At 38.3% G+C, this 26,770-nt stretch overlaps 1 protein-coding gene across 14 annotated transcripts in view; it reads left to right on the top strand.

Annotated features, from left to right (window-relative positions):
* The window catches only part of EYA1 (EYA transcriptional coactivator and phosphatase 1), a 471,064-nt gene that overhangs the window by 297,163 nt on the left and 147,131 nt on the right, over positions 1 to 26,770 (top strand). For 10 of the 14 annotated variants that reach the window (XM_070477143.1, XM_070477142.1, XM_070477144.1 and 7 more), the window contains 2 exons: positions 1,015 to 1,133; positions 25,706 to 25,783. In XM_070477143.1, coding sequence (XP_070333244.1) covers positions 1,015 to 1,133; positions 25,706 to 25,783 — 197 coding nt within the window. The remainder of the gene's footprint in view (positions 1 to 1,014; positions 1,134 to 25,705; positions 25,784 to 26,770) is intronic. The other 4 variants (XM_070477148.1, XM_070477150.1, XM_070477147.1 and 1 more) reach the window with 1 other exon arrangement.

Here is a 26,770-nt window from a genome sequence, read left to right as displayed (position 1 = left end):
TGGCTGGCAGAGAACAAAACGGTATCTAGATGTGTTTTTAGTCACTTTAAAGAAATGGTCTCCTCTCTTCATTAAGAAAAGGTGAAATAGAAATGGATGGTTCTGCAATTGTGAGCATGAATAGGGGCTTCTGTCCCCAGTAGAGTAACTGCTGAACCAAAGAACTTTCTGGGAAGATTTCTCTGTTTTGTGTTGTAAAAATGCCCAGTTTGAGCAGGGCAGTGGCATTGTTCTGATTTCCCCAAGTAGGTGACAGCTGAGGTGTCCCGAGTGCCCCTGTTTCTGGGCACTCACTGTATGCCGGCCTGATCCCTCCTCACTTGGGCTGGCTGTATGTAATCCACAGAGCAAACAAGTGAGCGGACATCAGAATGTTTTAATGCTGCATTTGTTTCAAGGGAAACAGAGGAACAATTAAGCAGTTTGCCAGAGTAAACACATGCATCAGGGCTATCTCATTCCCTGTCATTGGACTATAGGCTTCAAGTGTTTTATTTGGTTTGGAGACCCATTAAATTACAATTGGGCGGTAAATTATAAGGGAGTTCCTAGTGCTAATTTATTAGATGAAAGAGATTCCATAGAAAAGTGAATTTTTTTTTCAATTTTACACTTTCGTGTTTTAGAAAAATAACACCTTAGGGTTTTTTTTTCCCCCCCATCTAAAAAGAAAAGCAGGATGGTCTGTTTTCTTTGATAATAAAAACAGATGGAATCATCTCATTAGATCTTGGCACTTGATGAGCTATTGAAGGAGAGAGAAATTTTTTTAAAAAAAATTCCAAAAAACTCCATACGATGTTTGACTGGATAGGCAAGGTCAGTGACATCTTTTAATTTTGAAAGGATGACTGAAGTGAAAATATAAGAGGGAACTATTTGGAGTTGAAGAAAATAGATACAATGGGACTTTTGTGCGAATGTGTTTCAAAGGAGGTGTCAAGTCGTTAGCGCATTAAATAGTGGGCTTATGAATTTGGTACATCTGTCAAACGGAAGGCTTCTTGTCTTTAGGTCTATGGAAATGCAGGATCTAACCAGCCCGCATAGCCGTCTGAGTGGTAGTAGTGAATCCCCCAAACTCGATAACTCTCATATAAATAGTAATTCCATGACTCCCAATGGCACCGAAGGTGAGTGGCTGCCTTCTCACTGTTTACTTTGCACCTTGTTTCTTCATCACTGTGCCCGGTGTTTCTAGGTGGTTATGATTTCAGTTGTCAAATCAGTGAAACTACTATTCTACCATTCATAGACTGGTGTTATTTCAGAAAGATGCATATGTATATGCACAGTATACATGTGTATGTGCGCATGACATATTTATGCTTTGAGTGTATTTTTCCTTTTTGATTGTTCTTCACAGCACAGGAGCAATTGTAATTATTTTGCTCTATGAGCCATGAACATTTGAAATTATTTCCTTTACTTTCCCGTTTTACTAAATATAACCAAATTTGCTTCAGTGCAGCATTGGCCTGGAGTGTTGCTAAATATCAATAAATAATTTGTGTGCCTAATATTCATGTGACTTTCACCATTAAAATATAAAGAAGTAAAAGATACTGTTTACAAATATACAACCTCATTTGGAAGATAACATGAATTCATTTACTTTGTAAAGATTAAGTATATATTTCAAACATAGTACTATTCAATGATTTCTGTATAATATGTATGAATATTTATGTATATTTTATGTAAGTAGAAATACCTACTTCAATGCATGTATACCTAAGTCTAAACATATGGGTAAAGCTATTTGTATGTATCATTAGCTGGTGTGCAAGTTTATTTAAGTACTATGTATATTTTTAAAGCTTCATAGAAAGGTATGTTTTGTATTGTATTTATTTTTATTTTATTCTATTGAAAAATTTCTTCTTCGAAGATGCTATTTTTGCTTATTTATTCCTTATCAAGCCTTAGGACCTTAGAGCATAAGTTTCATTAGAAGTCTGATAGATTATCAGTCTTAGAATTCCATGCATAAACCAAACCCTAACCATTATTTCTCAATCACCATGATGATCTTTAATCATAGTTCTTAAAAACAAATAAAAAGCCCCATGTCATAAAATTGTTTGTTTGGTGCAGTATTCCAGTATGTGTGAGGAAAGCCTTTTAAAACTGTTAATGATATGAAATTTCTGGTAAGAGACACAATAATAAAATCAGTTGTTTCTGATAGGAGTTAACTGGTACCTTTCATAGCGACAGTAATTGTTTTTACATGTAAGTAGTCTGTATTTTCCTTTAATACCTTCACATTATGGAAAATGGTCTCTGTTAAAAGGAGAAACTTTGCTGACCCAGCCAAAAAGAGAAAAACCTCTGACAAAGGTTCATTTGTACGTGAAATTCTTCTCTGTCCATATCAATAGGCAATCAAAAAGAAATCTCAGTTACCTATAGGAAAGTCATTCTAGTGTTTTAAGTAGGTTTTATAGAGCAAATAAGATAAAAAGCCAGCAGTCCTTCCTTTTGCTCCTGTGGAATTTGGCTTCACGTGTGGGCATGGCAGCTGTTGCAGAATGGACTGGACTTGGGGTGCGCTCAGACCACTGCAGGGCCCTGGCTGGCCTGCCCTAGACCAGTGTCGGCGGCGGGCAGGGTGACCGCTGAGGGCAGCATCAGGGGACCAGAGATGGAGATCTTTTCCAGTCATCCTCATCACTGTGAAGTCCAAATAAGACAATCATTTAAACTAACTTAAAGAACAAAGCTTTAAGTATGTTAAATTGTTTTGCTTAAGGGAATAGACCAATACATATTGGTAGGAATAACTGTGAAATGATGAGAGTTAATTTTCTCGTATGTGAAGAAATAGGGGCAAAATGTTTTCATTTTGTCATCACTTCATTGGCAAATCTTCTACAAAAGAAGAATCAGACAATATTAAAACTGTGTATGTGTTGGAAACGGCCTCTTGGATGGCTTCATGTGAAGGATGTGTGGTTGGTTTTTTAAGGGCATGTGAAATGATCATATTTCTGAATATTTACATTTAATAGCTTGATATCATGTTCATATTCAGGAATATGTGCTTCATCAAAGTTTTACATAGCTATAATAAATCAAAAATGAGAAAATATTTTAGATAGCTGTGTAACCTGCCAAACCATCAGCCTGAGAGATACTTAGAAATTATTTCTTATCCTGAAAGAAACTCTTAATTTATCTTAGGCCTAAAAAACTCTATTTCTAAGTCATATTTCAGACAAGTACCCAGTTACTCATCAGACTCTGTTTTAGGGCATTCTTTTCTTGTTGCTGTTTTTTATCATACCTGTTTATTTACCTCTTTTGTTTTCAGGCATTTTTCACTGGGGTACTTTGCCAGGGTTATGGTAGTTAGAAAGTGAGGTGAGAGGTGTCAGTATAAATTATCCAGAGAATACATGAAGTTTTAGTCCATTGACTGGGGTACTCAGTTTTAGTGCACAGTTTGAAAACCTGGACCCAAACTTTCCCCATCATCTGTGTGACAGGCCTGTTCAGATACAAACAGCATCAGAAAGTTCTGGGTTATTATTAAGTTTGTGAATCAATTTATCATGCCACTTACATATTCCATAAGGCATGTGTGTCTTTCCCTTCAGTCACCACTAGAGGAGTTAAGCTTAAAATCAGTGAATACAGCATCTGCAAGCTTTCCTGGAATAGAATCTTTATAGATTTTCCTATCCCTTTTTTGAAATCTTATTTATTTTGAAACTAGCAATATTCACCAATGAATTAGTGGAATGAAAAAAAAAAAACCCAAAAGAAATTCCTTAACTTTTCAAGGAGTGTTTAAAATATCAATCACCTCCCCTAAGTCCATAATAGGTATTTCAGGCTCTCTATGCCACAGTGGATATTTAAAGTGATTTTATGGTAGTCTAGTTGCAATGCGTCTCCTTAGTTAGGTCGACAAAACTTCCATTGAGTTTACATAGTTGTTGACCTTAACTCCACTTAGATAGGTTGTCTTCTTTCTCCAGGGCCTTTCTTTTTTTTTTTTTTTTTAATTTCCTGCAACCACTTGTTCCTATTATGAGGCTAAGAAAACATGAAAATCTCCTGTCTCAAAAACCATAACTTCATCTGAAGAACAAATAAGAAGGGAATGGAGTGGCAAGGCAGAGAATATTAAGTTTCTTCTTAAGTCTGCTGCCAAATTATCATAAGACTCAGTGTTTGTAGGTTCTGTCCTCACAGGCTAGTGCCTATTTTCATGGTTCATCTAAGGGATAAAGACACTGAGCTACAGCCTCAAACATTGTGCTTTTTTACTTCCTACTTGAAATATTCCTTAGTGAGATTTCTTGCTTGAATATTTCAGGTTTCAAAAGTTTCAAGCCTGCATGTTTGTATATTCCAACCTCTCTGTGAATCGTTATTGTTTTAGTGAACTGTGGGTTTCACCCAGTTTATAAGTCTTTGAAATAGAAAGCATAAAGAGGCAAAAATATAAAATAGCATAAGTGGATGCTTGACTTGCATTCAGAAAAGCACTGTTAGGAGTAATTTATTTCCAAAGGAATTAGTCAATATTTTAGATTACTGTTGTACAGTTAAATCTTGACTTAGACTGATGGAATGGTTATGGTGGTGTTTCTTTACCTGATTTTTTTTTCCCTAGTCTTTTGGTCTTCCAGGACAGAATGGGAAAGATATTTGTTATTAGATTATTAAAGAATAATTTTTAACGCATGGGCTCTTGGGCGATGATGCTTCCATCAGTTAAATATGAGCATCTAATCTGAGAGGATTTCCAGCGTATATGTTCAGGTCTCTCTATGGTAGAGGCTGCGTGTTGATGTTTGTGTTAGGTAAATGTGAGAAGTAGTTGGGAAATGTTTCTTCAGAAGGACTTGGGGATCTAGCAGTAAAGGGATTTTTATTTACATACCTAATTAAGGCCTTGTTTGCAAAGCAGTGATTCTTCCATCTTTGTTTTTTCTGGTTGTCTTAAGACCATGGGAGCCTAAGATTGGTCAGTTCATATATTGTTAGTGTGAGTGTTTATTTTTGGTTGTCTGGGGGTGAGGAGTGGGGAAGGGCAAAAAGGAGGTGTGAGCCGGCGGAACTAAAAACTCTCAATCTGAGTTTTCTGGATTGTAAATTTAGATACAAACTCAAGAAGAGGTTAAACTTGTCTTAAAGCAGAGGAATTTGCCTTGAAGTGACATAAAACCAGATGCAATTGGAATCTTTACTGCAAATAGGGTTTCAGGAATTCTTATGGTAATTTGAATAGTAATTTTGAATTGGTATATCAGATTTCCAAGATGATAAGAGATGCAATCTCAAATTAGGTGGCTAAATTTTCTGCATTTTAAGATTGATTTAATTGTGTATTGCATATTTTTGGATGATAGGTTAATTCAGTTTTACAAATTTCTGTTATCAGGAGTTTAAAGTTTACTTATCATTCCTACAAAGCTTAGAATGCAAATTATCTTGAATTTGTTTTCCTCACTGTAATTTTAATGTCATAAAGTATAGTTATATCCTACCAGAGTATTTTAAGAAATCTTATTTATGAAAAATATGGAAACTAGAGTGAATGTGTATAAAATTATGGTTTGAGGCTACATTTAAAAAACTATATTTGTATATTTGTGGTCAAATATTCTGTTGTCAATAGAAAAATGGTAATCTAATTTTATTATTGTTTACATTCTGTGCATGATTTAGTTTCTGGAAGATGAAGGGACACTGTAAGTAAAGGAGCTTCTAAGTGACATTTTTAGAGTTTGTAGTCAAAAAATTGGCCTCTTTTAAATTGTTCTTTAGCAAAAGCCATGAAAGGATGAAAAAAAAAAACTTAAGATTTAATATTTGCATACATAGTTATGGGAATAATTTTCACATACCTATTGATACTTAATAATGGGTAATTTTTATAAATAACTTATTAGTCACTAAGCTGACCATTCTGATTCATTTCATTAATCTTCAGAGGATCCTTTGATCACCAACATAGTGGGTAGGTCACTGGGTTTGAATCCCAGCTCCATTTGCTGGCTGTGTGAGCTCAGGCATGTTTGCTTCTGTGTGTTTCAGTCTCATCTGTATAATGGGGATAATAGCAGGTCTTAGTTGCTGTGAGCATGATAAGTAAACCTTGTAACACACTAGTGACTTACTAAGTGCTCTTCGTATTTTTAGACCACATGTAAATAATAACCCCTTCTGGAAGACATGGGCTTGATCCCTGGGTCAGGAAGATCCCCTGGAGAAGCAAATGGCAACACATTTCAGTATTCTTGCCTGGGAAATCCCATGGACAGAGAAGCCCGGAGGGTATAGTCCATGGGGTTGCAAAAGAGTTGGATACAAATTTAAGCAACTAAACAGGGTACCATTACTGTCTCATGTGTTGAGTTTGCCAGAACATATGTTTGGTTAGTGAGTACTTGTTGTTCAATAAAGTAATTGGTGAAAATGACAGATGTCTTTCATTTTTTACTTAAAGTCAAATGAACTTTTTGGCCAACCCAGTGTAAGAAAACTGAGTCTTGGAAAGTTAGATGCCAAATTGAAAGACACATGGTTTGTAATTGGTACCACTGGTATTTGAATCAAGTTCTGTTTAAGTCTAGACTCTAGGTTTTCAAATCAGTATATCACTTATGGGAGAGAATATGTTATTCCCACCATCTGCCAATTGTTTTTCAGTTGCTAAGTTGTGTCTGACTCTCTGCAACCCCATAGACTGCAGCACGCCAGGCTTCCCTGTCCTTCGCTATCTCCTGGCATTTGCTCAAGCTCATGTCCATCGAGTTGGTGATGCTATTCATCCTCTGTTGCCTGCTTTTCCTCCTGCCTTCAATCCTTCCCAGCATCAGGGTCTTGTTCAGTGAGTCAGCTCTTTGCCTCAGGTAGCCAAAGTATTGGAGTTTCAGCTTCAGCATCAGTCCTTCCAATGAATATTCAGGATTGATTTTCTTTAGGATTGACTGCTTTGATCTTGCAGTCCAAGGGACTCTCAAGAGTCTTCTCCAGCACCACGGTTCCCACCATCTGCCGATACCTTGTCTAATACCTTCATACCAAAGATCAGTACTCCCACTGTCTTCATGACTGGAGACATTCTCTAGCAAACAGCAGACCTATAAAAGGACCAATGGCAAAGAGTTTGATGACAAAAGGACTTCATTTTAAGGGCAACTCCCCAGGGCATTCCTACTCTGGTTTTTAAGTTCTTTTGTGCATGAGTGTGTGAGACTCCTTCCTTCTGTTGGGCGCATATAGCATATTGCATCAATAGGTTCACTTCTAGGGGATTGTCTCTTACTAGTTTTCAAAGCTTTAGAATTAATTATAATTCCACCAGCCATCTGTCTCTGTTAAGCCTCTCTGGGATCAAACAGAGATGGGAAGTCATCTCTGCTTTTCATTATCATAGTCATTATATGCACATTTGGATTGAAACAGTATTACTGTGAAATTTAAAAAGTGGTTGCAATTTTACTACTGCTCAGAAGTCTTTTGTGTCTCGGAAGCTCAGAAGTCTTGTGCCTTGGAAGATATTTGGACCTGGAGAAGGAAATGGCAGCCCACTCCAGCATTCGTGCCTGGAGAATCACATGGACAGAGAAGCCTAGTGGGCTTCAGTCCATGAGATCACAAAGAGTCAGACATGACTGAAGTGACTTAGCAGCAGCAGATATTTGGAAGTGGATGATACCAGTGTATTGACTTTGAGTGTATTGACCAGTGTATTGATGTCTCTTGACTTTGAGAACCAGCTTGTAGTAACCGAGCAAAACTCAAAGAAGCAGCTTAAATGGCATTTGTTGGGGGCTCCATAGGAAGGGCAGTGACCAACGCCAGGAGCTGGGATGTGCACGCCACGTTCTAAGAACAGGAGAGAGGATGACAGGGAGTAGAGGAGGTCAAGTAGGAGAATAAAGGCGGGTGTCATGTGTGGGGCTTACAGGTTAGCAAACGTACCCTAGCTGATTGTATATCACTAACTATATCTTTAATAACGGGGACTCCAATACTGCCTTGATAAACTAATGACCTGAATATAGACACTTCTCATCTATTCCCAATACCTAATAGTCCTGACTCGCCTCTTCCCTAGCTGGGCTAAAACTTTCATAGGAACAGAAAGATGCATTTCCTTAAGGACATCCTGTCTCTGGGAGAAGCTTATGGTTTCCGCCAGAGAGAGACGCAAATCTTTAGTGAGTGCCAGTTATGTAGGCTAATTCTTATCCCTTTGATCATGGATTCTCTGCTTTAAGTAATCGCTAATTTCTGAGGGTGCCTGAAGACGTGGGGTGAGCAGGATATAGATAAAAGAGGTGCGGTATTGTGTTTGTTTATGCTTATTCTCGGGCTTCAGTGGTAATACATAAGAGACACAGGTTCTATCCCTGGGTCAGGAAGATCTCCTGGGGGAGGGCATGGCAACCCACTCCAGTATTCAGTATTCAGTAACTCTGATGGGCTACCATCCATAGGGTTGCAAAGAGTTGGATATGACTGAAGTGACTTAGAACACATATACACACACGGTTATTCTCATCTTGCTTACTTAGGGTAAGGTCTAAGAGTAATTTATTCTCCTCCTTTTGCCTCTGAACATATAGTAGAAAATTATGCACATAATTGCAGATTTTCTATTTTTCCATTTTCACTTTGGGTAGGAAAAAGTCATCTATTACATAGCTATCCTCAAAGACTGCTGAATATCACCTTTATTAAAAGAGGGCATAAATTTTGAGAAGCTAATCAAGGATTTATGTTAAGTTTCAGAACCCCCAAGTAGTTTATAACTAAACTCTTACTATGATTATGTATTTGGTTGGCCAAAAAGTGTGTTTGAAACATTTGACCAACCTAATACAAAGGAGTTTGCTGGTTTTGCAGATTTTTCAGTTCTATTTCATGCTTCTGGTATCCTGTTACACTAAAAAAAGGTGGGCAGACTCTACCATACACATTTCAAGGAGGTATTTAAAGTATTCCCTATAATACAAATCAGAGTTTTTTTCTTTCATAAAATTAAATCAAAATCTAAAATATTTCCCTATCTTATCACTGTGTCTGTTACTGTAAGGGGACTTTTGTGTGGGAAGAATACTATTTTAGCAAAATAAGGGCTATGAGCCAAATAGATTGAGTTCTTACTAGCTATTTGAACACATCTTTTATTCCTTCCACCTACCTTATTTGTTTTACCCTCAGAAAGATTAGGAGAGCTTCTTTGTACCTCATGTTAAAGAGTTTGTGATTTGTCTATACAGCATCGTATCTGTGTTGGAAAAGAGATTCAACAGCATGTCAGACTGATTTTAAAGTCTACCTCCTTTATACTAAAAAAACACAGACTCCTCAGTAGCCTAAAAGCTTAGTGCTTACTGAAATACTTAATCTGCCTTAAGATTTTTTGTTACCTTATCTAAGGTTATTACCCAGTGAAGGAGCTACAGCTTCCATTTATTATATGTATTTCACCTATTAGAGGCTCATGAGTCCTCAAAGGCAGGGATAGACCTGTTTACTACTGCGTTCTCTGCAGCTGGCAGAAAGCTTGGTAGTGAATTAACAGTCAACATATATTGTTATTGCATACTAATCAAGTGAATGATTATAATCATCTGTTGTTCAGTTGCTAAATCGTGTCTGACTCTTTCTGACCCCATGAAACTGTAGCACCCCAGGCTTCCCTGTCTTTCGCCATCTCCCAGAGTTTGCTCAAATTAATTTCCATTGAGTCGGTGATGCCATCCAATCATTATGGTCCAACTCTCACATCCATACATGACTATTGGAGAAACCATAGTACAGACCTTTGTCGGCAGTGTCTCTGCTTTTTAATACTCCTTCTAGGTTTGTCATAGCTTTTCTTCCAAGGAGCAAGCGTCTTTTTAAATTTCATGGCTGTAGTCACCATCTGCAGTGTTTTTGGAGCCCAAGAAAATAAACTCTGTCACTGTTTCCATTGTTTCCCCATCTATTTGCCATGAAGTGATGGGCCTGGATGCCTTGATCTTAGTTTTTTGAATGTTGAATTTTAAGCCAGCTTTTTCACTCTGCTCTTTTACTCTCATCAAGAGGCTCTTTAGTAGACTCACTAATTTTATTTACAAAGCATTAACAGGTTCAATAATTAGCTCAAGCCCAATTTTCAGATTTTGAAAGTGATCATTTCACAGACCAGTTTCTACAGTAGCCATAGGCTTTTCATCCAGAGAACATCCTCAGTCAACATTGCTGCTGAGTTTGAATTTGCGCCGTCGTAACTGACTTGAGCCGCTTGGACTACAAGGAGATCAAACCAGTCAACGCTAAAGGAAATCAGTCCTGAATGTTCATGGGAAGGACTGATGCTGAAGCTGAAGCTCTACTTCACTGCCACCTGATGCGAAGAATTGACTCTTTGGAGAAGACCCCAATGCTGGGAAAGATTGAGGGCAGGAGGAGGAAGGGGATGACAGAGGATGAGATGGTTGGATGGCATCACTGACTTGATGGACATGAGTTTGAGCAAGCTCTGGGAGTTGGTGATGGACAGGGAAGCCTGGTGTGCTGCAATCCATGGGTTCTCAAAGAATCATACACGACTGAGTGACTGAACTCAACTGACTTGCATTTGATATGTACTAATTAACTGTTTCAAAAATGGAAACTTCAACTTGGACTTCGTAGTATTTATCAGTGATGAATCAACTTTCACATAGTCTTAAGAAACAGCTGAATGATAAAAAGATCAAGCAGTTTCTACACTTAGGTTTAATATCTTTACATACATGGCAAGGAGTTATGGCTAGAGGTCATTTTTAAGGTGAAAAAATTAGAGGGGCAAAGATATACACATACTGCAGTGAAAAGAATATGCATATTATATAAGAATATAGATCATACTGTATATCCACCATTTCCTTGTTAATTCAAGAAATAGTTATTAACTGATTATGTCTAGAAATTTACCACATAGCATTCTAGCAAGGAGCAGTTCATAGTCTCCTGCAATTTGCAGTCCTGTAGTCAGATGACCACCATACTTGATGATCAGGACTGTATTCTCCAGAGGATAAGGGATACCCAGCCATGACTGTGGTGACTGAGGATAGTGTCTGTACACTGGTAATGCTTAAACTGAACCTTGAAGGAGAGGTAGAAGAACACTGGATGCTATGCCAGGAGGGAGCAAAGCCATCCCTAATCCTGGGGACTGTGTGTGGCAGGGGAAGTGAGGCATATGGGTGGAGAGCACACTGATGGGACTAAGACAGTCACCCATGCAGATGATGAACAACCTTATGTACCAAGTTCAGGAGTTTGAAATCAAGCCTGAGTGAGTTGGATGACCCGAAGGCTTGCGATCAGGAGAGTAATGTGTCTGAGAAATACACTTAGGTAGTGTTTTGAAACTTTGATTCAACAGATGATTTGCTGTTGTTCAGTTTCTCCGTCATGTGTGACTCTCTGCAACCCCATGGACTGCAGCACCCAGGTTTCTCTGTCCTTCACCATCTCTTGGGGTTCATTCAGATTCATTTCCATTGAGTCAGTGATGCCATCCAATCATCTCATCCTCTGTCACCCCCTTCTCCTATATTCAGTCTTTCCCTGCATCAGGGTCTTTTCCAGTGGGTGATAGGTAGGGAGAAAAGACTGCAAGTAAGAAGTTATGAGGGCATTTTTTATCTGAAATCATGTACTTATTTATATATTATAATTTCAACACAAATTTCTGTTACTTGCCCTAAGGAAAGCAGAGAATGGATAATATAAAATATATATATGTAGCAAAGCAGTACTGCATGATAGTAAGAGGATGGATTTTGCAATCAGACTAACCTGGACTTAAAATCTCAGCGTCATAACTCTAACTGACGTACAGGTTTTGAGAGAGAGCAGAGGACTGGGGGAAGGCTCTGAAACGAGGATACCAGCCCTGCCACTTGCTGGAGAGTGAGTGCGATGCTGAATAATTACTGAACTGTTTCTATCTCAGCTTCCTGGACTGTAAAATGAAAGTTTCTACCTCTCAGGATGTGAGGATAGTTAAATGAGTTGGTAAAGCACTTAGAACACAGTGACTCCTAGGAAATATTTAATATCCGTTGGCTGTTTTGTTATTATCATGTAAGATCTCTGATCCCAGACAAGCCTGAGTTGTCTCCTAGTTTTGGGCTTCCCAGGTGGCACTAGCGGTAAAGAACTCACCTGGCAAGGCAGGAGACATAAGAGACGAGGGTTCAATCCCTGGGTTGGGAAGATCCCCTGGAGAAGGAAATGGCAACCCACTCTAATATTCTTGCCTGGAGAACTCCATAGACAGAGGAGCCTGGTGGGCTACAGTCCATGGTGTCATAAGAAGTTGGATATGACGGAGCGACTAACACTAAGTCTCTGAGCCTCTGCCCTCCCCACTGTAAAATGGGGGTTGCACCTTTATCACTGGGTCTGTTTCACCTAGTGGAGGCTCGAGGTTATTTTTTTTTTAATTTTTTTATTGTAAAAGTCACATAAAATATACTATTTTAACCATATTTAACTGTACAGTTCATTGGCACTGAATACATTCACATTGTTGGGCACTCTCACCATCATCCATCTACCAAATTTTTAACCTTCCTAAACTGAAACTCTGTCCCCATTAAACACCAAGTCCCCACCCGCCTACTGCACCATTCCATCCCCCAGCCCCTGGCATCTTCCAGTGTACTTTCTTGACTGTAGGTGTTTGACTATTCTGGGCAGCTTGTATAAGTGGAATCAAATAGTATTTGTCTCCACCTAATGTATATAGGAATGCATATTTAAGGTTCACTTAATACGTGTCCTACAAACAGATTATACCTTCTCTTCAGCTATAGACTTAAAATACTAACTCCAGTCACTGCCATCTACTACCTGCTCAAAGAGCAACTATTAGTAAAGAATAATACAGGTGACTTTTTTTTTTTTAAGCAAACATATCTACTGAGAATGGCTACTGCAGCGTTTCCATGGAAAGAGAGATTTACTTCCCTTGGAGATCCTCACTTCCCTTGATAGCCTTTGTAGGTCCTCTGAGTACCCAGAGTACTCCCTAAGTACTTGCTCAGTTAGTACCCAATGCGGGTATGATTTAGGTCTGAGTGCTCCTGTGGTTTGGTGAAGCATGGGAAAAGGGTAAGATCTGAGATGTAAATTTGGTAGGTTGATTACATTTTAGGCAAGTAAACCGTTTTTCCAGATTGTTATGATTGAGGTTCTGAACCTGAGCCAGCCCATCTGCTTCCGGTCTTCATACCCTAGTTTGTTTTAGCATGCACTGATACACTTTTGTTCAATGCCTTGCTCTTCTGGGACACTCCTGTTGCTGTGCCCTTCACTGATTGTTAAGCTCTCCATCAGAGATTAAGTGATTAAGGATGATAAACCCTCATTGAACAACATTTGACTTTTCAGTGGTTTCATAAAAGGTATGGTAATCAAAGATATTTGAAACCTAGTTGTGTGACCTTAGGCTAGTTTTTAAACATCTTTAAGCTGTGATTTTCTCATCTTTCAAATGTGACAATTACAGTAAATATCTCATGAAGTTGCCACGAAAAGCAAAATAAGCTATTACTTGTAAGGTGCTTAGCACAGTGCCTGACATGTAGTAAACCTTCAAGAAACATAAGCTATTTTTAAAATGATTACTCTTCCAGGTGAAAATTCTACATAAATATTGCCTGTGCCATAAGTTGAGACTGTTATATTGCTACCTTAATTCTTAAAGTTGGAGCGCTCTTTTCAGGCCATTGTGCTGTGCTTGCGTTCTTATAACACACTAGCATCTAAATGTAGGTATTTGTTAAAAGTCATCAAATGGCACATTTAAGGTTAACAGACCACATACATGTTTAATTATTTTTCATATATGGATGTTCTGTTATGTTTATGAAATCACAACAAATTTTCTTGTCTGAAAATTCACAGTGGGTTTTTGTCATCAAGCACTTTAAATCAACACATTAAAATTAGGCTATCATCTGTGTTCTGGAATATTTTGGTATTAGAAAGAGGGCTTAATTCTCTAGGTTAGAAGCCACTGAGTCAAACAAAAGTGCTCTCAGAGTTTAGAGAAAAGAGCTCTTCAGCTTGCTGAGGTCTGGCCAGGCTTCAAGGAAGAGATGGAATCTGAGCTGAGTGTTTGGGAAATGGTTAGAACCTGAATAGATTGAGAAGAGATGGAATGCATTCTAAATGAGGGACCAATATGAACAAAGGTAGGATAATGTGGGAGACAGGGAGGAGACTAGTGGAGCTGAAAAAGGAATTGATAGTAGATAAGGTTGGAAGGATCATCTGGAGCCAAACTGTGGAGGACCCTGAATATTAGGCTAAGGAATTTGGACTTCATCCTAGAGCCAGTAGAGAAGCCATTGAATATTTTGAATGAGGGTTGATATGGTGCAAGTGTTTTAGGTATGAATCTGCTAGCAATTTCAAGGGTAGATTGGATTGAGGGAGACAGGTATAGCAAAATGGAGGCTGACGAGATCTGCCTGAATTTTGTGTGTTAGGAACCTGAACAGCAACAACAAAACGGAATCCTTATTTGATTCTTTTTCATATATGGATGTTCTGTTATGTTTATGAAATCACAACAAATTTTCTTGTCTGAAAATTCACAGTGGGTTTTTGTTATCGGGCACTTTCCCAATCAACAGATTAAAAATAGGCTATCATCTGGGTTCTGAAATATTTTGATGTTAGAAAGAAGGCTTCATTCTCCAGAAGGTTAGAAGCCACTGAGTCAAACATTCAAAGGGATATTTCAAAGGATATTTACCAAGTATCATTTCTTTCACCAAAAAGTCAATTAGTCTAGACCTCTACATAAGTCATTGTGCAGTGCCCTTCCATTATGCTATACTTGCTGTGAATAACGAGTTTCGATTGACCAACATTCCTTGTTGGCTGTGTACACCCTTAAGTTCAAGTTTAGTCTATGTGTGTTGATTTGGTTTTCATAACATAGACAGTATTGCTATTTTGAAGAGTTGTCTTACTCTTTGCAACCCCATGGACTGTAGCCTGCCAGGCTCCTCTCTCAAGAATACTGGAGTGGGTAGCCTTTCCCTTCTCTAGGGGATCTTCCTGACCCAGGAATTGAAGCCGGGTCTCCCTCATTGCAGGCAGATTATTCTTTACTATATAAGCCACCAGGGAACCCCTTTTAAGAAAAAGAAGATGAATTTAAATTTTAGAGTGCTCATAATCATATGAGTAAAACTGTAAAACCGATCTGAACATAAAGGGGTACCTTGTTTTCCAAATGCATATTAACCAAAGAATAATTATTTAATTCATGGATATATATTCTTTTCAATAAAGGAGAAATAGTTGAATGGCTGCTTGTAATCTTTTAGTTATTCAGTTATGTCTAAAATAAAATATATGAATGTAGGAATATTGCTATCTTTTACTTTCACATTTCATGTAATTTTATCCATTCTTTTTCTATATGCCTTTGGTATCCCTTGATGCCACTTTTTTGTGTCACATTTTTTTTTTTTTTTTTTTTAATTTTTATTAGTTGGAGGCTAATTACTTTACATCATTACAGTAGTTTTTGTTATACATTGATATGAATTAGCCATGGATTTACATGTATTCCCCATCCCAGTCCCCCCTCCCACCTCCCTCTCCACCCGATCCCTCTGGGTCTTCCCAGTGCACCAGGCCCGAGCACTTGTCTCATGTACCCAACCTGAGCTGGTTATCCGTTTCACCCTAGATAATACACATGTTTCAATGCTGTTCTGAAACATCCCACCCTTGCCTTCTCCCAGAGTCCACAAGTCTGTTCCATACATCTGAGTCTCTTTTTCTGTTTTGCATATAGGGTTATCGTTACCATCTTTCTAAAGTCCATATATATGTGTTAGTATACTGTAATGGTCTTTATCTTTCTGGCTTACTTCGCTCTGTATAATGGGCTCCAGTTTCATCCATCTCATTAGAAGTGATTCAAATGAATTCTTTTTAATGGCTAAGTAATATTCCATGGTGTATATGTACCACAGCTTCCTCATCCATTCGTCTGCTGATGGGCATCTGGGTTGCTTCCATGTCCTGGCTATTATAAACAGTGCTGCGATGAACATTGGGGTGCATGTGGCTCTTTCAGATCTGGTTTCCTTGGTGTGTATGCCCAGAAGTGGGATTGCTGGGTCATATGGCAGTTCTATTTCCAGCTTTTTAAGAAATCTCCACACTGTTTTCCATAGTGGCTGTACTAATTTGCATTCCCACCAACAGTGTATTTTTTAAAAACATACATTTCTCCTTCTGCCTCATGACTTAAGATAGTCAGTCAGGTCAGTCACTCAGCCGTGTCCGAATTTTTGCGACCCCATGAACCGCAGCACGCCAGGCCTCCCTATTCATTACTAACTCCCAGAGTCCACCCAAACCCATGTCCATTGAGTCGGTGATGCCATCCAACCATCTCATCCTCTGTTGTCCCCTTCTCCTCCTGCTCTCAGTCTTTCCCAGCATCAGGGTCTTTTCAAATGAGTCAGCTCTTCACATCAGGTGGCCAAAATATTGGAGTTTCAGCTTCAGCATCAGTCCTTCCAATGAATATTCAGGACTGATCTCCTTTAGGATGGACTGGTTGCATCTCCTCACAGTCCAAGGGACTCTCAAGAGTCTTCTCCAACACCACAGTTCAAAAGCACCAGTTCTTCGGTGCTCAGCTTTCTTTATAGTACAACTCTCACATCTGTACATAACTACTGGAAAAACCATAGCCTTGACTAGATGGACCTTTGTTGGCAAAGTAACGTCTCTTCTTTTTAGTATGCTGTCTAGGTTGATCATAGCTTTTCTTCCAAGGAACAAGCATCTTTTAATTTCATGGCTGTAGTAACCATCCACAGTGATTTTGGAGCCCCCCAAAATAAAGTCAGCCACTGTTTCCCCATCTATTTCCCATGAAGTGATGGGACCGGATGCCATGATCTTAGTTTTCTGAATGTTGAGCTTTAAGCCAACTTTTTCACTCTCCTCTTTCACTTTCATCAAGAGGCTCTTTAGTTCTTCACTTTCTGCCATAAGGGTGGTATTATCTGCATATCTGAGGTTATTGATATTTCTCCTGGCAATCTTGATTCCAGCTTGTGCTTCCTCCAGCCTAGCGTTTCTAATGATGTTCTCTGCATATAAGTTAAATAAGCAGGGTGACAATATACAGCCTTGATGTACTCCTTTTCCTATTTGGAACCAGTCTGTTGTTCCATGTCCAGTTCTAACTTGCTTCCTGACCTGCATACAGGTTTCTCAAGAGGCAGGTCAGGTGGTCTGGTATTCCCATCTCTTTCAGAACTTTCCACAGTTTATTGTGATCCACACAGCCAAAGGCTTTAGCATAGTCAATAAAGCAGAAATAGATGTTTTTCTGGAACTCTCTTGCTAAAGGCAGAGGAACCAGAGATCAAATTGCCAACATCCACTGGATCATTAAAGCAAAAGAGTTCCAGAAAAACATCTATTTCTGCTTTATTGACTTAAGATAGGGTACTCATTAAATCTGAGTGATACTATCATTGAATCCAAACTATAACTTAACATTACAATGGTTATGGTTTTGTCTTATAGGTTCTTTATTATCTGTACAGCATAATCATGTGTGATGTAGCTCTTTAAAGGTCTGTGTAAAGGTTTGCTTATAGCAGTATCTAATATTTTGCCTTGGACTGATCAGGACCACAAATTATTAAATATATGTGACTTACTTATCTCTTTTTGAAGATCAGGAAGGATTCTCTCTAAATATACAAAACCAATGATTGATATTCTTTATGTGAATATATCTTCTCCAAAGAGTACTCTGCTCGAAATAGTATGAGGGAAATGTGTCCTATGAGTGAGAGGTTTTATAAGAACCTGCGTAGAAGTTGACAGAGTGATAATTTCAGAGGAATAAAATATAATTTTCAGTTTAATCATATACAGTGTGTTTAATTGCCCTATACAATGTGCCCAGAGGTATGAAGTCAGTTGTAATCTGCTTTTCAAAGTCAGTTGTACATTTTTACCTTCATCCATTTCTTCAGTGAATATTGAGTTCCACTTATGTGTGAAGCACTGGGCTATGTTCTATAGGGATATAAAAAGCTGGAGTTCCAACTATAAAGAAATCTATATCATATTTGGATAAGACTATGACATGTAAAACAAGGTTGAATAGGATATGTGTTCTAAATGAGGTACAAACTCAGATTTAGTGGCTCAAGGAAAAGAAGCATAACCCCTGAGTAGTAGATCAGGCAAATCACAAAGCAAGTGGGACTTCGATTGAACCATGAAGGCTTCAGATCAGTGGAAATTGTAGAACATTTAACGTCAGAAAGAAAGGCACTAGCAATACTGTGGAACTGAGGAAGTATTAAACATTTGGTAGGCCAGTTTGGTAGGCCAGTGTTGGATGGTTTGTTTGGGTGTGTGATTCTTTGTCTATAAAATGTAGATAAGTGTCAGATAGCAAAGTTAGGATGATTAACTCGGATGTGCCTATTTTGCAGTGCTCTTGTATTCCTGTAAGTTACTAGTTCTTATACAAATAAAAGGATGTATAAAGGAAGTGGCATAGAAAGCAAAAAAAGAAAAAAACTTGGTCTTATAGAGGGCCTTAAGAATATGATAAAGTTGCTGGTGGTGGCGTTCACTTGCTAATTTATGTCTGACTCTTTGTGATCCTATGGCTTGCAGCACTTCAGGCTCCCCTGTCCTTTACTGTCTCCCAGAGTTTGCTCAGATTCATGACCTTTGAGTCAGTGCTGCTGTCTAACCGTCTGATCCTCTGCCTCCCCCTTCTCCTTTTGCCTTCAGTCTTTCCCAGCATCAGGTTCTTTTCCAGTGATAAAGTTATGATAACTTAATTCCAAAGAAGATGAAAAGCCTGTTGAAGACCTCAGCAGCAGAGTGACTTGCTCCAATCTAGTCCATAGAAAGATAAATATCTCTGTTCAAAATAAAGAAAGACTGAAAGGCCAATTGATTAGCTTTTCTGAGAGAAGAGGTATACAGTAATTAGGCTTGTGACTGTGAAATTAGGGGAAAAGTGGTTGCAAAGGATTAGAACGGTAGAGATGATAGATAACAGTGGAGTGTGGGGAAAGAGTTGCTGGGAGGAATCAGCATGAAATACTCAGTCTAGATGGCATGCCCACTACAAAAGGATAGGATGAGGAGATTGCATTTGAGCACTTGATTTGCCCTTGATCCAGACAAGGGCATTGCACAATTGGAATGTGAGGATTGGTCTCCATGAAAAAGTTGTACGTGTGGATAAAGATTTGAGGGTTGTCTACGTGGAAAAGATTTTTTTAAATGGTTGCAAGGAAAGACATGATGGTGAAGGAAAATTTAGATGGATAAGGAGGAAGTACAATTATCGCACCACAGAGTATGCAGAGAACAGTCCAGAGGAAAAAGCACAAGGAGAACAGGGAAACATTGCTCTGTTGTATTGATCAATGATGAGAAAAATGTCAGAGGAAGGCCCATTCTACAGAAAAATTAAGGAAAATCAGGATGGAGAAGAGTTTGAATTAGGCAATTAAAATCTTTTTAGTAAAATAGTAGCTATAAAGGGATATTGCAGAGGACTAAAGAGAGAGTAGATACTAAGAATTCGAAGGCAGATTTTTAGAAAACTTAGTGATGAAAGAAGAGAGAGAAATAGATAATGGTTGAGAAAGATTTTTTTAAATTAGGAGAGACCTGCCTATTTGCTTATTTATTTAGATTTTGGTTTTGCTTTTATTAAAAAATTTATGAGAGTATAGTTAATTTATAAGTTGTGTCAGTTTCAGGTATATAGCAAGGTGAATCAGTTATATAGATACTTTTATCCACTTGTTTGTAGATTGTTTTTCAATATAAACCCTTAAGAGTATTAAGTAGAGCTCCCTGTTCTGTACAGTATTAGTTATCTATTTTATATTGGTTTGTGAGTGCTTGCTGAGTTGCTTCAGTCATGTCCAACTCTTTGAGACCCTATGGACTATGTAGCCCACCAGGCTCCTCTGTCCATGGGATTCTCCAGGCAAGAATACTGGAGTGGATTGCCATGCCCTTCTCCAGGGTATCTTCCCAACCCAGGAATTGAACCCATGTCCGTTATGCCTCCTACATTGGCACATGGGTTCTTTACCACTATTGCCACCTGGGAAGCAAACTAGAGTTTTTCATCAGTAACCCTAACAGTCGTATGTATATGTGATGATGTGTTTATATGTGCGCAGTCATGTCCAACTCTTTGCAACCCCATGAACTGTAACCCACCAGGCTCCTCTGTCCATGGAATTTTCCAAGCAAGAATACTGGGATGGTTTGCCAGTTCCTTCTCCAGGGGGTCTTTCTGGCCCAGGGATTGAACCGACATCTCTTGCATCTCCTGCATTGGCAGGTGGATTCTTTACCACTGGCACCACCTGGGAAGTCCCTATATTGGTTTAATTAGCCTTATCTGTTTTATATAGTGTGTGTATATCTATCTTAGTCTCCCAATTTATCCCTTCTCCCACTTTACCTCCTGTAACCAAAAGTTTTTCTACATCTGTGACTCTGTATCTGTTTTATAAATAACTTCATTTGCACCATTTTTTAAGATTCTACATATAATTGGTATCATAATATTTATCTTGACTGAATTCACTCAATATGACCATCAATGTTGCTGCAAGTGGTATTAGTTGATTCTTTTATATGGCTGAGTAATATTCCATTGTATATACATACCACATCTTCTTTATCCATTCCTCTATTGATGGACGTTTAGGTTGCTTCCGTGTCCTGGCTATTGTAAATAGTTCTGCTGCCTGTTTTTAAAATTAGGGGAGGCAGAAGGGAAATAGTCCCTTGGGATGAAGTGATGGAAGTTGAGACCAAATAACCAAATATCGGGGTATTGTTGCAAAGAAGATATGGATGTTGCATCAATAATAAAGGTGTTTGGTGAGGATGGAATCATGGTATGATGGGTTAGTTGGTTGATCTTGAGAGTGATGTGATAGATCTGTCTCCGCTTAAATTTATGGTGAATCAAAACAGGATTCTCTTTCATAGGCCATATACAGTATGCGTGTGTGCTCTGTCGTCTCAGTCGTGTCTGATTCTTTGTGACCTCATGGACTGTAGCCTGCCAGGCTCCTCTGTCCTTGGAATTTTCCCGCCAAGAATACTGGAATGGGTTGCCATTTCCTTTTCCGGGGGATCTTCCTGACTCAGAGATCGAACCTGTGTCTGTTATGTCTCCTGCATGGTAGCTGGGTTCTTTACCACTAACGTCACCTGGGAAGCTCTAACATATAGTATATTCACCCTGAATAGTGCTGGAGAGCGAGATGCCCACATTTTCTCCTGGAATCTTCTATCACGATTTCTGTGGTCAGCATCCTTCCTTTAGTCCATTTCTTCAGAAAGAGTATATACTGATTGTAATGACAGAGGTGTATGTTTTATTAATATAATCATGATTTAGTTCTGCCTTCTTGTTACGTCCAAATTACCTTGATTTGATTTTGGCTGTCCTGAGGCAATGGCTTCATGGTTGATCTTAGACAAGCCACTTAGCTTCAGATTCTTCTCATTTACTTTCCAAAGGGTAAGCTTCACTTTAATGTGAAGTTTGTAACAGATTCTGTCCCAGAAGAAACCACTTTGATTTCTCATCATCATTTTAATAAGCACTCTAATGATAGACTAACTATAAAAAGCATGGCATCTGGACCTAGCTGTGTTCAATGATTTATAAGCATTTATCTTTTTAAAATATTCTCATGAGTGTATTGTATCCAGTTACTGATGAGGAAGCAGAGGCACAGAGAAATTGAGTCACTTTTCCAGGTTCATACTGTTTTAATAGCAAATCTAGATTGAACTTCAGCTGATAATTCCAAAGCTGGTGCTTTTAACTCTTTATTGTTTCCTTTATTCATTCATCCACTTATTTATTATATATTTTAACTCTATTCCCTGTTGCTCCCTGTACTATCCCCTAGGAGGAAGGCATTCAGTATAGTAGTTATATAATACTGCTACTAATGATGATGATAAATATAGTTTCAGCTCCTTCTGTATGCCAGGTACTTTACATACATTTTATGGATCGTTACTGCATTCCTAGGATGTAGATAACATTTTTTTTTTTCTTGTGACAGGAACCTAGCAACTTTCAAATATGCAGTATAATATTATTGACTGTAGTCACCCTCTCCATGGCTTATTTATCTTACAGCTGGAAGTTTGTATCTCTTGACCTCCTTCATCCATTTCACCCACCCCCTAAACCCCCTTTGGCAACCACTTTGTATCTATGAGCATTTGTTCTATCTGTGAGTTTTGCTTTGTAGAGTCCCCAAAGAAGTGAAATCATACAGTGTTTCTTTCTCTTTTGACTTGTTTCACTAATACTCTCAAGATCCATTCATGCTATCACAGATGGAAAGATTTTATTCTTTATTTTATGGTTGAGTGGATTCCATATGTAAATGACACTGTAGTTATCACTTCTTAAATTTTGCAGAGGGGATAATCACTGTTGAAGAGATGGAATCACTTCACAAAGTCTTATGGTGGGTATTTGAATTATTTGCCTTCAAAACGAAAGCTCAGAGGCACTGATAGATGGAAGTGTGTGGTACCTCTGGAGGATATAGCAAGTTGCCCAGTATAGCTCAAGCCTAAAGTGCATGATTAGCTGAAGCTGTTGAAAGGATCAGGGAGATTAAAGTGGGGAAGACGAATTTCTGAGTATTTTTTAAAGGATGAGTTCTTAAATATCAGATAGGAGATTGAAAATTCAGAGTGGTAGAGAAAAGACAGATTCTTGAGTGGGGGAAAAGAGAATAAAAGTTGCTGTTTTCTGAAAGAATGAAATCATATAGCAAAGGAAAAAGTGTGGTGGAGATAGAAAAATCCTACCATTATTTAGAGGAAAACAGGTTATTCATAGATGTTTTCTTTTCAGATAGGTAGTGTAGAGAAGATCCTTATTGTCAGACATAACAGCACCTTAAAATGATCAAACTTTAAAAATCCAGTCTGTTGTGTTTTTAAATTCAGAGCTTTGGTAAGGTGCTTTATTATGTCACTTATGACATATTTATAAATGTCATGGCACTAGTAAGGATATGTAAAGCTTTGGTGGCCACAGGATTATTATCTTGTCTTTTTTAATCTTCTGGTGGGCGTATGCTTGGCATGCCCAGAGCCAGAAGTGGTCTCTGTTTATTTGGCTTTCATTCAGAAACTATTTTCTATCACAGTAAGTCACCAGTCTCTGTAGCATCAGGTGGCTGGTGATGGCAGGTTGACCTACAGTACCTGATAAGATCACGAATATTCTGTAGTTACTTTATGAACTGGCTCTTCTCTGTAACAGTGAGCCTTTAAAAAAAAATGTATTCATCAGGAAACAGGAGTCTTTATTCTTTAGTCTATGGATGAGTATATTTGAACAATGGCAAAAAGCAACGGGCTTGAGGCCTAAAAGTTTAAGTACCCCTTTCTTTTCCTTCCTATTCTTTTTGCATATTTTTAATGGCCTCTCAATGACAATTAAATATGCCTCTTGGGAGTGAAAACTACTTGATTAAGCCAAATATGGAGAGTAGCTCGGGTGGGTCTTAGGGGTACAAAGGTAGCAGTAGTTAGGCAGAGTCAAGCTTTCATGAATTTTGCAGTCCAGTCTACAGAGTCAAGGACCTCAGATTTGGCAAAGACTTAGGAGTCACCTGGGCTAACATCTCACACTGTAAATTTCTTCTTCACCATCTTTCCCGGGCAGCCAGGTGAGTGTGGACCTTCCACTTGAGTTCTGCCAGTGAGTTCTCTAGCCTGGAAGCATTGTCACTCTGGGAATGCAAGGACTGTAGGGGTTTTGCTTCCCGTTGTGTCTACAGAGTGTGGCGGTGCCTCCATGGCTGTCCTGTGTTGTCAAGTAGCCCTTATTATTGGGATGTGCCACTTAACTGCCAGTGTTTTCAGCCTTGGAATAAAAAATATCTAACATGAAATCCCACTTTGGCAACTTGGGCAGTTTCCTTATATCTCTGATTTCAGTTTTTGCGTGTGAAACTGGGGAGTTTGTGTGTTGTCTTCTGAGATCTACTTGTAGAATTATCTAAAGGGATTAATTAGAATGTCTATAAAGACTCTCACACGTAGTAGGTGCTTTGTAAGACCTATTCCTCTTGGGCATAGCTCTGGTCTTTTTCTGGTCATGTGATATTTGATACTAAGTTCAGCTCCCAACGGTAGTCTGTCAAGTACAGAGTGAAATAGAACTATTGCTTTGTATGTACAGGGCATTATATGAGTTCTTTTTAAAGCAGTAAGATAAGGATGTGGGCAAGTGAGCAGGAAACTGCACCACCACTGGTGTCCCTGGCTCCCTGAATCTGTGCAGTGTAATGATTATGAAGACAATACTGTTAGGTTTCTTGGAGGCGTGAAGAGAAGAGGGAAATTCAGGCTTATATCAGAATTTATTAGCATCAACTAAGACTTCTCATCTGAAAGAAGAAGTGGAAAAGTGAAAACTTCAATCACACTATTGTTTGTTCTACATTAAAACAGTCAGTTGAAGTGATTCCCTTTGGACTCAACTTGGTTTAGAGACAGTCTAAATAATTAATGTTTTGAATTAATTTTATTTTTCAACTTGGTTTAGAGACAGTCTAAATAATTAATTTTTTGAAAGTGAGTATCTGCTGCAGCTATTCATAATGTGTATTTTAAACTACCCATTGTGCACGAGTGGAAGATTTGAAGGCCCAAGAGGGTGAATTTGTCCTTTGCCTTATGTTTATATGAGATTGGCAGTGTTAAGGGAAGGAAAAGCTGCATTTTCTCCATCATCTTTCCCCATTCCACAATGTATTTACCTGGTGAGAGAAGCCTCCCCAAATATTCTCTTGTTGTGGCCTTCATTTTGGGATACATGTTATTGATTTTTAGGTAACGTCTAAAATATTGTTACACTCTTTTTGAAAACGCGTTAATAGGGATGTATAACTTCTACAAAGTGGGCTGGGCAAATTCCAATGATAGCACTTTACTAGTAATTTCTAGGGAAGATAATGGTTCTATCTTTTTATTTAAAAAACTATAAAACTAGGGGAAAAAGGGTCCAGAGGTGTTCTGGCTTATCTGTAATAATCCCATCACTATAACAGTAGAGTGGATTTGCTTTAGAGAACCAATAGCATAAATATAAATGTCTTTAATTTATAGACCCAGGGACTTTACCAAAGGTTATGTTTTCTACCAACTGTCTGCTATCATTATTATTTTTAAATGGAAAATTTTATTTATGCTTCATTTATATTTAGTGTGGTTTTGGTACTAAGTGTACGTTAGACTTTGATGAATTAGTGGCTTTGTGTGGCTGGATGGTAATAATAATCCGTTAAAGTGAGCACTCTGTTTTTCAGCCATGCTGGATAACTGAGAAAGCAACTTTTAAAGTTGTTTCTTTTAAAAGTTACTTGTCACAATAGGTTCCTTAGAAAAACTCAAGGTGAATTTCTTTAAAAAAAAAAAGGCTCTTTTAGGAATATCAATCTGATTTATATACTAATATGAAAGAGTTGATTTTTAGATTATTTTCTTAAAAATTTTTGAATGTTATATCTTCTCTACTGTGCATTTACAAATAACTATTAATTGGATACATGATATATGTTGTTTATTTTTGTAGTTAAAACAGAGCCAATGAGCAGCAGTGAAATAGTTTCAACAACAGCAGACGGGTCTTTAGACAATTTCTCAGGTTCAGGTAAGGAATAAATATTAGATTTTCACATTAATATGAAACATTTTTTGTGGTTTATATATGTACAAATATATGTGTGTAGATGCATATGTATGTGTATATTCTCTATGTAATACCGTATAGTTTTTCTCAGAGTCACATATTTGCAATTCTGATGTTTTTATTTAGTGTGATGCTGAAGATTTTTGAGGAAAAAAATCAAAATGGGTGCTGTTCTTGAAATTATCTTTATTATGTTAATGACTCCTTTTGTCTTTCATCTGTGTGATTTTTCTTTTTCTTTTAAAAACTATTTTTAAAAAGTAAAAATAAAAACGATTTATTTATTTGCCTGTGCTGGGTCTTAGTTGCGGCACGCAGGATCTTTGGTCTTTGTTGTGTGGCATATGGGATCTTTAGCTGAAGCATGCAAACTCTTAGTTACAGCATGTGGACTCTAGTTCCCTGAAAGCGAAAGTCGCTCAGTCGTGCCTGACTCTTTGTGACCCTGTGGACTATACAGTCCATGGAATTTTCTAGGTCAGAATACTGGAGTGGGTAGCCTTTCCCTTCTCCAGGGGCTCTTCCCAACCCAGGGATCGAACCCAGGTCTCCTGCATTGCAGGTGGGTTCTTCACTAGCTCTGAGCCACGAGGGAACCTGGCTGGGGATGAAACCGGGGCCGCGTGTACTGGGAGCATGGATCTTTGCCGTTGGCCCAGCAGGAAAGTCCCTGTGTGATTTTTATAGTCAAGCAAAATACTGGCTTCTGATACCCACTAAACTGACTTGCCAAGTCATCCTCCTAAGTAACTGTCATATCCATTAGAGATTAGACTTTGTAAAGCAGCTTTAGATCGTTAAGTTGGCCTTTCATCTCTTTCACATCGATAAAGTCTGCCTCCAGCAAACAAAATATCTGTGTTTCTCCTCCGTTACAATGAAATTCCTGATTAAAAAAAAAGTGACTGTGATAATAAATTCACTGTGAGAATTTGAGTTTATCTTTGT

This window comes from Odocoileus virginianus, chromosome 15 (assembly GCF_023699985.2).
Source record: "Odocoileus virginianus isolate 20LAN1187 ecotype Illinois chromosome 15, Ovbor_1.2, whole genome shotgun sequence".
NCBI classification, from domain to species: domain Eukaryota; kingdom Metazoa; phylum Chordata; class Mammalia; order Artiodactyla; family Cervidae; genus Odocoileus; species Odocoileus virginianus.
This window is presented reverse-complemented; position numbering and strand designations above follow the sequence as displayed.